General features: G+C 65.9%; 1 protein-coding gene across 1 annotated transcript in view; it reads left to right on the plus strand.

The window, feature by feature from the left end:
* Window positions 1-11,591, plus strand: part of SSPO (SCO-spondin) — a 48,594-nt gene that overhangs the window by 20,329 nt on the left and 16,674 nt on the right. Inside the window, exons 34-55 of the mRNA XM_011365538.1 lie at window positions 484-663; window positions 744-866; window positions 1,014-1,143; window positions 1,239-1,364; window positions 1,549-1,640; window positions 2,439-2,612; window positions 2,927-3,091; window positions 3,415-3,667; window positions 4,689-4,735; window positions 4,921-5,091; window positions 5,445-5,576; window positions 5,809-5,954; window positions 7,142-7,236; window positions 7,868-7,920; window positions 8,054-8,260; window positions 8,377-8,547; window positions 8,674-8,753; window positions 9,815-9,984; window positions 10,482-10,528; window positions 10,637-10,828; window positions 10,913-11,083; window positions 11,341-11,541. Coding sequence (XP_011363840.1) covers window positions 484-663; window positions 744-866; window positions 1,014-1,143; window positions 1,239-1,364; window positions 1,549-1,640; window positions 2,439-2,612; window positions 2,927-3,091; window positions 3,415-3,667; window positions 4,689-4,735; window positions 4,921-5,091; window positions 5,445-5,576; window positions 5,809-5,954; window positions 7,142-7,236; window positions 7,868-7,920; window positions 8,054-8,260; window positions 8,377-8,547; window positions 8,674-8,753; window positions 9,815-9,984; window positions 10,482-10,528; window positions 10,637-10,828; window positions 10,913-11,083; window positions 11,341-11,541 — 3,126 coding nt within the window. The remainder of the gene's footprint in view (window positions 1-483; window positions 664-743; window positions 867-1,013; window positions 1,144-1,238; window positions 1,365-1,548; window positions 1,641-2,438; window positions 2,613-2,926; window positions 3,092-3,414; window positions 3,668-4,688; window positions 4,736-4,920; window positions 5,092-5,444; window positions 5,577-5,808; window positions 5,955-7,141; window positions 7,237-7,867; window positions 7,921-8,053; window positions 8,261-8,376; window positions 8,548-8,673; window positions 8,754-9,814; window positions 9,985-10,481; window positions 10,529-10,636; window positions 10,829-10,912; window positions 11,084-11,340; window positions 11,542-11,591) is intronic.

Below are 11,591 nucleotides of genomic sequence, written 5' to 3' on the forward strand. Positions count from 1 at the left end.
CCAGCCCTGCCCCCTTTCTGCTTGACCTGAGTGGCAGCTGGAGCAGCAGTCCCCACGCCGCCCCGAGTGAGGGTGTTATCGGGCTGAGCCGCTTGTCCTGGGCTCCGCGTCCAAGGCCTCGTAGCCTTTCCGTTCTGTGGGTCCCCCATCCTGCCTCTGCATTGCAGAGAGGGGCCTCCAAATCAGGATGTCTTCAGCCCCCACCTCTGGCTCCCTAACCCAGCTTCTGGCTGCTGCCACCAGGGGGCGCCCTGCTCCAGGATTCCCGCTGTCCCAGCCCTTTCCCAGGGACCAGACCCTTTATCTCAGAAGGCACCTCGAGATCTTTGCCCAGGTCCCCCACCTAGGAGAGGTTCCTGGGACAGTTGAGTCCCCGGGGCGCCCCCTAGGCCTCCCCACTGGCGGCCGTCCGGGCTCCTCTCCTCTCTGCCGCTTCCTCTCCCTGTGCTGTCCCTGGTCCACCCCCTTCTTCCTTCCCTGCAGTGGCTGGGGCCTGGACAGTGTGGGAGGACTGGGGACCCTGCAGCGTCTCTTGCGGGGGTGGCCATCGGAGTCGCCAGAGGAGGTGCATGGACCCCCCACCCAAGAATGGAGGCGCCCCCTGTCCTGGGGCCCCCCAAGAGAGGGCGCCCTGCAACCTGCAGCCCTGCACGGGGGGTACAGGTAAGGGGAGCTGGGTGAGGCCATTGGGGTGTTGCTGGGCCTCCTGGGGCCCACCTCACCCGGTCCTCATCTCCCACCAGACTGCGGGCCGGGCCGTGTGCACGTGAGTGCCGAGCTGTGCCGGAGAGGGCTGGTGCCCCCGTGCCCGCCCTCCTGCCTGGACCCTGAGGCCAAGGGCAGCTGCGGCGGGCACTGTCTGGAGGGTGAGACACACCCAGCAAGCAGGGGTGTGGGGGACAGAGCCCTCGGGGGCACGTGGGGCGCCAGCCCAGGCCCACCCGCCCTGGTGTCCAGCCTGCCCTCCCTGCCGCCCCGAGCCTGGAGCTGAGCGCACCCTCCCCGCCCCCCAGGGTGTCGCTGCCCTCCTGAGCTGCTCCTCCATGAGGCACACTGCCTGCCCCTTGCCGAGTGCCCCTGCCTCGTGGGCGGAGAGCTGAAGCAGCCGGGGCTGCCCTTCCTTCTGGACAACTGCAGCCGATGGTGAGGGCATCTGCTCCTCTCAGGGGACGGTCCCCTCCCCACACCCCCTCCCCAGTCCTGACCGCCTGGGCCTCGTCTCTCCCCGCCCCCCGCAGCGTGTGTGAGCAGGGGGCACTGCGGTGTGAGCCCGGGGACTGCCCTGTGCCCTGCGGCTGGTCAGCCTGGTCCTCCTGGAGTCCCTGTGACCGCTCCTGCGGCTCTGGAGTGAGGGCCAGGTTCAGGTGTGCAGGGAGGGGAAGGAGAACGGGGGAGGGGCGTGGCAGAGGGGGCAGCTGGCTGGGCAGGGCCGGGGGCTGGGGGCCCTGCAGGGAACAGGTGGCAGTTGCAGGATAGATGGACAGACGAAGAGGGCTGGAGTGAGGGGCAGGGAGGGGGAGCAGGCGCCCAGGCTGCCTCTTTCCCCAGGTCACCCTCCAACCCTCCGGCTGCTTACGGGGGTGCTCCTTGTGAAGGCGACAGGCAGGAGCTGCAGGCCTGCCACACCGAGTGCGGGACAGGTATGGCCAGGGGCCGCCACGCTGTCCCAGTGCCCGCCTTCCTCGTCCCAGTTCCTGCCCTGGGAACATGGTGGGATCGGCACCTCCCAGAGGCAGCCCTGGGACTTACTGGTCTTGTCGCGTGGGGCTTTGCCAGGAGGCCCAGGCTCCACGGTGTCCTCCTCCCACACAGACAGCCCAGGTTCCAGGAGCAGCCTGGCTGGGGGTGGGGTGTGGGGGTGAGACTGGGCCCCCGGCCGTGGCTGTCGGGCTAGGGGAGGCGGTCAGGGGCACACAGAGGCCAGAGGAAGGCGCCCAGCGCCCTCTCAGGCAGAGCCGGGGCCAGCAGAGGCCTCTGTCTCTGTGTGCGGGGCAGGCGGGGCCGAGCCGAGGGCAGGAGAGTCGGGGGCAGGTGTGGGTCCAGGGCTCTGGGCCCCGGCTCTGCAGCAGGAGGGGGCAGGAGGGGACAGTGGAGAATGGGTGCTAGCGCCCTTGCGGGCTGCCGTGGGGACTCTGCGGTCTCCTGCACGGAGTGGACAGTGGTTCAGAGGGCTCCGAATGTTCCTCTGTGGGAATACGAGGATGGGCAGTGGACATGTCGGGTGCTAGCTGGGTCCTCGGGGAACAGGCGTGGGATGAGTTGGGGGCCAGTGGGACCTGGGCCGGACAGTGGGGAGTCCCAGAGGGCAGGGCAGCACTCCTGGTCCTCGTGAGCCCTCCCCTGACCCTTGTAGCTTCTCAGACTTCACCTGGGTCCCCGAGCCTCCCCAGCCCTGCCAGCCCCCCACCCTGCAGCAGGCCTGCCCTTTCCCCCTCCAGAGGCGCTGGGCTGGACGCCTTGGGCAACCTGGTCCGCCTGCTCCCAGAGCTGCCTTGCCCTTGGAGGGGGTCCAGGCTGGCGCATTCGTTCCCGGCTCTGCCCCAGCTCAGGGAACACGTCCTGCCCAGGAGAAGCCACCCAAGAGGAGCCCTGCAGTCCCCCTGTATGCCCAGGTATGTCCTTCTCTGTCCCTGGGATGCTGGGTTGGGGCGAGGAGCAAAGGAGGCCCCTTGGGCAGATTCTAAACACCGGGGGATGAGGAGTGTCCCAAAGCTTGGCCCCCAGCCATCCCCCCGCCGGAAGCCCAGCACGAGGCTGACAGGGTGGGCGCAGCCCGGAGGACTGTTTGGGGCAGCCCTGGAGGTGTGGGTGTTGGCGAAGCTTCAGTTAAGACCCTGCACGCCACACAGCTCCAGCCCCTCCCATGCTCCATCCCCTGCCACATCTTTTCGTGGTCTGTGACGGTGAACTTGGCTCTTCCTGTCAGTGTCAAGTGTCTGGAATCTGTGGGGCCCCTGGTCTGCCTGCTCGGCGCCCTGTGATGGAGGCATCCAGACACGTGGACGCAGCTGCTCTGCCTCGGCCCCTGGGGACCTTGAGTGCCAGGGACCCCACAGCCAGACCAGGGACTGCAACACGCAGCCCTGTTCAGGTACCAAATCTCCTCCCCACTCCCCGCCACCCCTAAATCTGCACCCCTTACCCCACCCTGCTTCGCACATCACTGATCTCTGGCTCCAGGACAGGCAAGGCCTGAGCTGAGACTCTGCTGGATTTCCTGTTTCCTCCAGCTCCTGCCTGCTGGGGACCAGGCACCAGCTGCGGCCCAAGGGTGGGGACTTCCTTTGGCTTCTCAATTCTGCCAACGGGCTGCCACCAGTCACCTGCATGCAGATCCCCTTCTGCTCGCCCACCCCGCCATCTCCTGGCCCTTCCCTCCACCGCTGCTGAGACCCGCTCTGTCTTCCCGTCCAGCCCAGTGCCCAGGGGACATGGTGTTCCGCTCAGCCGAACAGTGCCTCCAGGAGGGGGGCCCATGCCCTCGGCTGTGCCTGGCGCAGGACCCTGGGGTGGAATGCACCGGCTTCTGTGCCCCTGGCTGTGCCTGCCCTCCTGGCCTCTTCCTGCACAATGCCAGCTGCCTGCCCCGCACCCAGTGCCCCTGCCAGCTGCACGGGCAGCTCTACGCACCGGGAGCGGTGGCTTCGCCGGACTCCTGCAACAACTGGTAAGCCACCAGCGTCGGGGCAAGGGGAGGGCGGGCGGGAGAGGGGCCTGGTGGCTCCAGAGGGGGCAGGTGTGGACGCACATGCACGGGGGAGGGGGGAGGCTTAGCATGCCTCCACCGTACCCTGCGAATGCCAGAGTGCGCGAGATAACCGGGCCTGGAGGAACAGTCACGCCCATTTGACTTACGGGAAGGCGGAGGCTCAGATAGGTGATCTGTGCTGGAGCGAGAGCCCGGAGAGGGGCTTCCAGCTTCTCCAGTTACCTCTGTTTCTCTTTCCTGAACGCAGTTCTCTACCTGGGATTCGCTGGTTTCCACTCAGAAACCCCGAACGCCCGATATTCAAAGCTGACGCTGGGCATCGCCAGCAGAGGGCGCGCTAACCCTTCCTTTTCCCTTTTCCATGTCGATGCCATTTCCTCCTCTTCGTTCCTCATCTTGCTCTTTGTTTCCCATCCTCTGGCCCCAACCTCCAACGCTCTCCTTCATTTTTCCTCTCCCCCCGCCCCCCTCCTCCTACGTTGCTTTTTCTCTAAGATTCTTTTTCTGGAAATTCCACCTAATTGACAAGTGGCCTTTGACACATTTGTTGGAGAAAAGTAAAGGGGAGACAAAGTGTGCGGTTTCCCTCCGCGGGGGATCTGAGTTAGGACACGCTCTGTCTATAAATCTCTCCTCCCGGCTCTGGAAAGCCGCTCCAAGTCACTTCCAAACAGTATTTAGTAAACACCAGTGGCATAGAAAGTCTGAGGAGGTGGCTCCTGGGTAAAGCCGTGGGACCGAGGGCGGCCGGTGCAGGGCGTCGGGGGCTGGCGGAGGGCAGAATTCTCCTGGCGAGAATCCTGAATCGCGGAGGAAGCTCGCGTGGACGCGGGCAGCGCGCTTGGCTTCCCAGACCCTTGGCTTCGGTTCTGTGCGGTGTCCTCCTGGGCGGTGCGGGGTCCGCAGTGGCTCTGGGGCAGGTGCGCAGAGCTCCAGGCGCAGGGGCTGACCGTGGCCGTGACGGGCCCTCTCTCTGCAGCACCTGCGTCTCTGGCGAGATGGCGTGCACCTCGGAGCCCTGCCCAGGTACCCCCGTGCTCGGCCCCGGGAATCAGAGGTGGCGGGTCCTCAGGGACCAGAGGGGACGCTGGTCCCTTCAGAGATCAACCCCACGGGGTTCTTCAGTGACGCCCCGGGGAAGTGGGGGTCCAAGGACAACTTGATCTGGTTTCACACCTGCCGCGACCCGCCCCGCATACCCGCCATGACAGTGGCCTGTGGCTGGAGCCCCTGGACCCCATGGAGCCTCTGCAGCCGCAGCTGCAACGTGGGTATCCGGCGACGCTTCCGGGCGGGCACCGCGCCCCCAGCTGCCTTTGGGGGTGCTCCGTGCCAGGGTCCCGACATGGAGGCTGAATTCTGTAGCCTGCAGCCATGCAGAGGTGAGAGCTGTGACCGAGGTCCTCAGAACACTCCAGAGAGGAGCTGAGGACACTCCCAGTCGCTCCCCCACCAGGACCCCAAGAGAGGTGCAGGGGCCTTCCCTAAAAGATGCCACGAACATGTGGTCCCCAGGAAGCTCTGACAAGTCCTCCCTGGGGGCCAGCCTGCTCCAGGCCAAAACCTGGGACCTCCCGAGAAGGGGCAGTGTCTCTTGGGGCGGGATGGGGGAAGGAAGGGGGTGCCCTAGGGTGTCTGGGATCCAGGGGGTGGAGGTGCCCGGGTGTGTGGGTGCGTGAAGAGGAAGTGGGCTAAGTATAAGGAGAAGGCCTGCAGTGACCGGGGGCCACCCCAGGTCCCGGTGGGGAGTGGGGCCCTTGGTCTCCGTGCTCCGTGCCCTGCGGTGGTGGCTTCCGGAACCGCACCCGAGGCAGTGGCCCGAACAGCCCTGTGGACTTCTCCACCTGTGGCCTGCAGCCCTGTGCAGGTGAGGGCCGCCCTGGGGACCTACTTTGCCTACCGTGCCCCTGCCTCAGCGCTCATCAGCCACCTGACCCCTGGCCCTGTCAACCTCCCCCTCTCACCCCAGGGACCTCTGACCTGTGCAGCCCTGTGACCCTCCCCGGCCACACACAGCAGAGCTGATGCCTCTCCCGGGTTGGGATCCCAGGGGAGAGTTGAGTGAGCCTGGACTAGGCTGTCAACTTCTGTGTCCCCAGGGCCAGTGCCTGGCGTGTGTCCCATGGACAAGCTGTGGCTGGACTGTGCCCAGGGCCCTGCCTCCTGTGCAGAGCTCAGTGCCCCACGAGAGACTAACCAGACCTGCCAGCCTGGCTGCCACTGCTCGCCTGGGATGCTCCTGCTGGTGAGCAGCCTCCCTGCCTGGGGACCCCGGATGGCAGGGAAGGGACAGGCACGGCCTGAGTGGATGCAGAGACAGGGGGACCCTACAGAGCTGAGGGGAGAGCACTGAACTCAGGGGTGGTGGCTCAGCTCTGCCAGCCACCAGCAGGTGACCCGGGCGAGCTGCATTCATGTCTCCTGGGGCCTCTGTTTTTCTGGAATGGTGGTAGGTCTACCAGGTCTTTGTGATTCATGCCTGCCCGAGCACTATGCCTCTCATGTTATGGACAGCTATCTCCTGAGCACCTACTATGTGCTCAGTCTTGGGCTACATTGAGAGGCACGAGCAGGCTCTGCTCTCAAGAAGCCCCCAGCTTAGGGAGCCCCTAGAATGAAGACAGAACCCTGCATCATGCAGGAAGTGGGCTTTGCAAGCTCTAGAGCGTGAGATGCAGACTGGCAGGGCCTGGGTCAGTCACGGCGGGCTTCCGAGAGGAGGTGGTCCTGACTGTCCGTCAAAGATGGGAGTGTGTGGAAAGCAGGGAGGCGGCCACTCCAGCCGGAGGCGGTGGGGACCGTGGCTGGGAAGTGCAGCAGGCCTGGTGGAGTTTGGACAAAGCTCGTGGAGCGGTCGGCAGGGCTTACGGAGGCGCCGCCGAGCTGTGGGCCTGGGTAAAGGAGACACTCGTGGGGTCTGGCTTCAGATCAGGCTCTTCCACCAGCAGCTCTGTGACCTTGGGCCGAGTGTTCTCGAGCCTCAGTTTCTTCGTTTGTACAAGCGGGGTAACACTGTACCCCGTCATCCGAGTCTGGAAGACAGTGAAGAGCTTCCCAGGGCCTGGCCGGACACCTCCGTGTACCTGATTTTGAACCATGCGCTGTTTTCTAAAAACTTGAGACGCCAGCGACTTCTGTCCAGACTCACTGTGCCCATAGTCTGGTCGGTTTTATCTTGTCGACGAAAACGTAGGGGTCACCGTACTAATAGCACCTTTCGTGTCTTGTTGGCTGATTCCATGGGCGTTTGACAATCGGGAACGGTCTTTTCCTCCCAGAGATTGGGGGTCCGTGCCCCGCCACACCGGCAGGCGTGGGAAGGGACAGATGTGTGTGGAAGGGGTGCGCATGGCGTTTGGGGAGGGGGCCTGGGCAGGGGCACCAACCCACCGGGCTGAGATTGGAAGGTGATGGTGGGGGTTTTGGTCCCAGAACAACGTGTGCGTGCCCGCCCGGGACTGCCCCTGCGTCCACAGGGGACGGCTCCACGCCCCGCGCAGTGCCGTGCTCCATCCCTGTGAGAACTGGTGAGACCCCGCCCCGTGCAGTGGCCCCGTGACCCCCCAGCACCCTGCCGTCCGTCCTCAGCGGCAGGGGACCTCGGCTTCCGGCGGGCCGCCCCCTTCCCCCACAGGCGCGGCGTCCGGCTCCCGAGGCCGCCCACCCCGTCCGTACCAGGCTGCTCTCTCTTCTGTCCTGTCTGGTCTGACGGGGCTGCCACAGCGTCACAGACCGCGTGGCTACGACGACCAAAGTTTATCCTCTCCCCGTTCTGGGCACAAGAAATCTGAGACCAAAACGTCGGTCGGGTGGTTTCTCCTCGGAAGCGGGAGGGAGAACCCGTCCGGGGCCCGGTCCTCCTCTGCGTGTGGCCTCCCCTGACGTCCCCTCTGCGGCGGCTGCATCTCTCCCGTCCACCTTCGCACGGCCCCTTCCCTGTGTCTTCGCGTGCGTGTCCCCGAACGTCCCCTCGTGTAAGGACACTAGTTGCAGTGAAGTAGGGCCACCCCAATGCCCTCGTTTTAACGTGATGATCTCCGTGAAGACCCCCATCTCCAAACAAGGTCACGCTCTGGGGCTTAGGCCTTCAACAAATGGATCCGGGGGGCACAACGCAGCTCGTAATGGCGCCCCAACCCTCCGCTGCTCTTCCTCCAGCTCCTGTGTGTCTGGGCTCGTCACCGACTGCACGCCCCGGCCCTGTGAGGAGGGTGAGAAACGGGCCCACTCCTGACCCCCCCGAAGTGGGCACGATGGTGCCGGGGAAGGAGCGCCCCAGGACGGGGCAGCGGGAGGGGGCCTCGCCCGGGTCTCTCTCTGCCCCTCCCTGCTGTGCACCCCCAGGTCTGCCCGTGTGGTCTCCTTGGACCCCGTGGAGCGAGTGCTCGGCCTCCTGTGGCCCTGCCCGACGCCATCGGCACCGCTTCTGTGCTGGGCCCCTCAGCGTGGTGCTGTCCAGCGGGGCGCCGCTGCCCCCGGCAGCCTCGCCCGCTCCTCTTTGCCCAGGCCCCGAGGCCGAGGAGGAGCCCTGCCTCCTGCCAGGGTGTGACCGTGAGTCCCCCAGAGCCCGGGAAGGCACCCCTGGGGATACCTGCTGCCTTGTACCCGCCACCCTTCAGCCCCGGCCAAGCCCCCTCCCCACGCTCCTTCCTCTGCTGTCCCCTCAGGAGCTGGGGCCTGGGGTCCTTGGGCTCCCTGGTCCAGCTGTAGCCGGAGCTGTGGGGGAGGCCTTCGGAGCCGGACTCGAGCCTGCGACCAGCCCCCACCCCAGGGCCTTGGAGATTACTGCGAGGGGCCCCAGGCCCAGGGGGAGGCCTGCCAGGCCCTGTCATGCCCAGGTACCTGCCAGGGATAGGGGTGGGGGCCAAGGAGCAGAGGCAGGAAAGCTGCAGGAGGCTTTATGGGGAGAGAGGCTGGGGTGGGCAACCCACACAGCTCTCAGCCCACCCCGCCCCCTCCCACAGTGACCGACTGCGCCTCCACTGAAGGGGCCGAGTACAGTCCCTGTGGGCCTCCCTGTCCTCGCTCCTGTGATGACCTCGTGGTGAGTCCAGGCCCCCTTGGCATGTCCACCTGACCCCTGGCTCCCAGGGTCACCTTACAGCGGGGCAGGGTAGGGCACTGGAGGGAGGGATGGGGTCATCTCCCACCAGGCCGGCACCCTGTTGTTCCCGGAGAGGCTCAGAGACCTTGACTTTGTATTCGTGTGTGTGCGTGTGTGTGTGTGTGTGCGTGCGTGCGTGTGCATGTGCATGTGTGTTCGTGTGTGTGTGCATATTCATGTGCATATGCATTCGTGTGCATGTGTGCATGTGCATGTTTGTGTGTGCATGTTCATGTGTGTGCATGTGCATGTTTGTGTGTGCATGTTTGTGTGTGCATGTTCATGTGTGTGCAGGCGCGTGTGTGTGCGTGTGTGCATGTGCATGTTCGTGTCTGCATGTTCATGTGCATGCGTGTGCATGTGTGTGTGTGTGCCTGTGCCTGTGCAGGTGCTTATGTGTGAGACTGTTGACTGAGCGCCCGGCCAGGACCATGGAGAGGGACAGTTCAGAGCAGACTTGGCCCTTGTCCAGTGGAACCTGCATGGTGGGGAGGCAGCGGGTCTGAAGCAGAGATGCTGGACCCGTGGAAGAAGGATGGTGGGCCTGTCTGGGGGGGCCCAGGAGATGGAAGAGGGAGGGGCAGTGCCGGCTTCTTGCCTCCCCTGGACCTTCCCAGCAGGGCTGTCTCCCCCCGCAGCTTGCCAGCCCCTGCTCCCTAAGTCCTGGGCAATCTGGGAGACGCCTTGGTTCCTAGGCATTGACCTGGGGTCCCCACTGAGCCCTCCATGGGGCTCACCTTTGGAGGAACCCCCCCCACCAAGGGAAACTCCTCCCAGGCTCTCCTCTCCTCCCCTCTGCCCTGGGAGGGGACAAGGCAGACGTGCCAGTGAAACTCGGGCAATGACCACGTTGAGGACGTAGGTGCTGAGCTGGGACGTCGCACTTCCTCCCCTCTGCACATCCCCAGCCTCCTGCCTCCTGCACCGCCAGGGCGCCCCTCCCTGGCCCCTCGGCCCCATTTTCAGTTTTGCTGACCAGAGCCCCACCTGCTGTCCCCCAGCACTGTGTGTGGCGCTGCCAGCCCGGCTGCTACTGCCCCCCGGGCCAGGTGCTGAGTGCCGACGGGGCCCTGTGCGTGCAGCCCGGCCACTGCAGCTGCCTGGACCTGCTGACCGGGGAGCGGCACCGCCCGGGCGCTCGGCTGGCGAGGCCGGACGGCTGCAACCGCTGGTGAGGGAGGGCGCGGCAGGCAGCAGGCGCGGGGTGAGGCAGGGCGCACCCCGGCTCTCCCCGGTCTCCGCTGACGCAGGGTGTACTCCCACAGCCCCTAAGGAGATGCGGCAGGCCCCCGACCCCTGTCTGAGAGGTGGGGACGCTGAGGCAGCTGCAGAGGGCTGGGCGTGTGCTCCGAGGGGAGGAGGGTCACAGGTGTGGTGTTTCCTCTGCTGTCTGGTCCCAGTCGGCAACAGACTACCCGTGGTCATCTCCCAGTAGGACACACCAGCCAGTGACCAGCAGGGAGCCCAGGGGCCACCTGAAGGGCCTGAGTGGGACAGGAAGCAGGCTCTGGAGGCGCTGGAGATGGGAAGGGGGACCCAAGAGCTTGGAGGGACATGAGGGTGAAGGGGTGAGGGGAAGGGAAGAGGCAGCGTAGGAGGGGTGCCTGTGGGGGCACGGCCGGGACTGAGCTGCGATCTCCCCAACCCCGTGCCCTATGCCCCGCCCAGCACCTGCTCAGAGGGGAGGCTGAACTGCACAGACCTACCTTGCCCAGGTACGTACCCAACGCAGAGGGAGGTGAGGAGAAGCAGCCAGGATGGCAGAAAGGGCCAGGGCTGCAGAAGGGACCGCCATGCCCGGTGCCCACTACTGTCCCCTACAGTGCCCGGCAGCTGGTGCCCGTGGTCAGAGTGGACAGCCTGCTCCCAGCCCTGCAGGGGCCAGACAAGGACCCGCTCCAGGGCCTGCGCCTGTCCTGCTCCTCGGCACGGAGGGTCCCCGTGCCCTGGGGAGGCAGAGGAGGCCGGGGCTCAGCACCAGAGCGAGACCTGCCCCAGCCCCTCCACGTGCCCAGGTGAGCTGCCCTCACGCATCTGCTCCAGTCCCAGCAAGCTGGGCCCCCTGGGCCTCCTAAGGTGATTCTGTCTTCCTGGCACAGCGGACGGCGCCTGGAGCCCATGGGGACCATGGTCTCCCTGTGACGCGTGCCTGGGGCAGTCCCACAGGACTCGGGCATGTAGCTGGCCCCCCACCCCTGAGGGGGGCAGGCCCTGCCCCGGGAGCCACAGGCAGAGTCGCCCCTGCCAGGACAATTCCACACAGTGCACAGGTGAGGCCTTCTGCAGAGACCTGGGAGAGTCCCTTCTAAGACTGGGGAGACGGTGATGCTGACCTCTGACCCCACCCCCACACACATGCATGTCACTCTCTTTGAGGGGCGGTCCGTAGGTCACTCGCCCCATGGACTTGGGATGAGGTGGAAGGTCTGAGCAGGCGGCACACCCCAACCCTGCCCATTGCGGGGTATCAGGAGTCCTCGGGATGGGCCCGCTCAGCACCCCCCTCTCTGCCTCTCTCCTGCCGTAGACTGCGGGGGTGGCCAGGCTCTTCTCCCCTGCGGGCAACCCTGCCCCCGATCCTGCCAGGACCTGTCCCCTGGGAGCGTGTGCCAGCCAGGCTCAACAGGCTGCCAGCCCAGCTGCGGGTGTCCCCCCGGCCAGCTGTCCCAGGACGGCCTCTGTGTGGCCCCTGCCCAGTGCCGATGCCAGTACCAGCCCAGAGCCATGGGTCAGTGCTGCCCTCGCCCTTGCTCACCGGCCCACTGGCCCATGCCCGGC

The sequence above is a fragment of the Pteropus vampyrus genome, unplaced genomic scaffold (assembly GCF_000151845.1).
Source record: "Pteropus vampyrus isolate Shadow unplaced genomic scaffold, Pvam_2.0 Scaffold112, whole genome shotgun sequence".
In the NCBI taxonomy this organism is placed as follows: domain Eukaryota; kingdom Metazoa; phylum Chordata; class Mammalia; order Chiroptera; family Pteropodidae; genus Pteropus; species Pteropus vampyrus.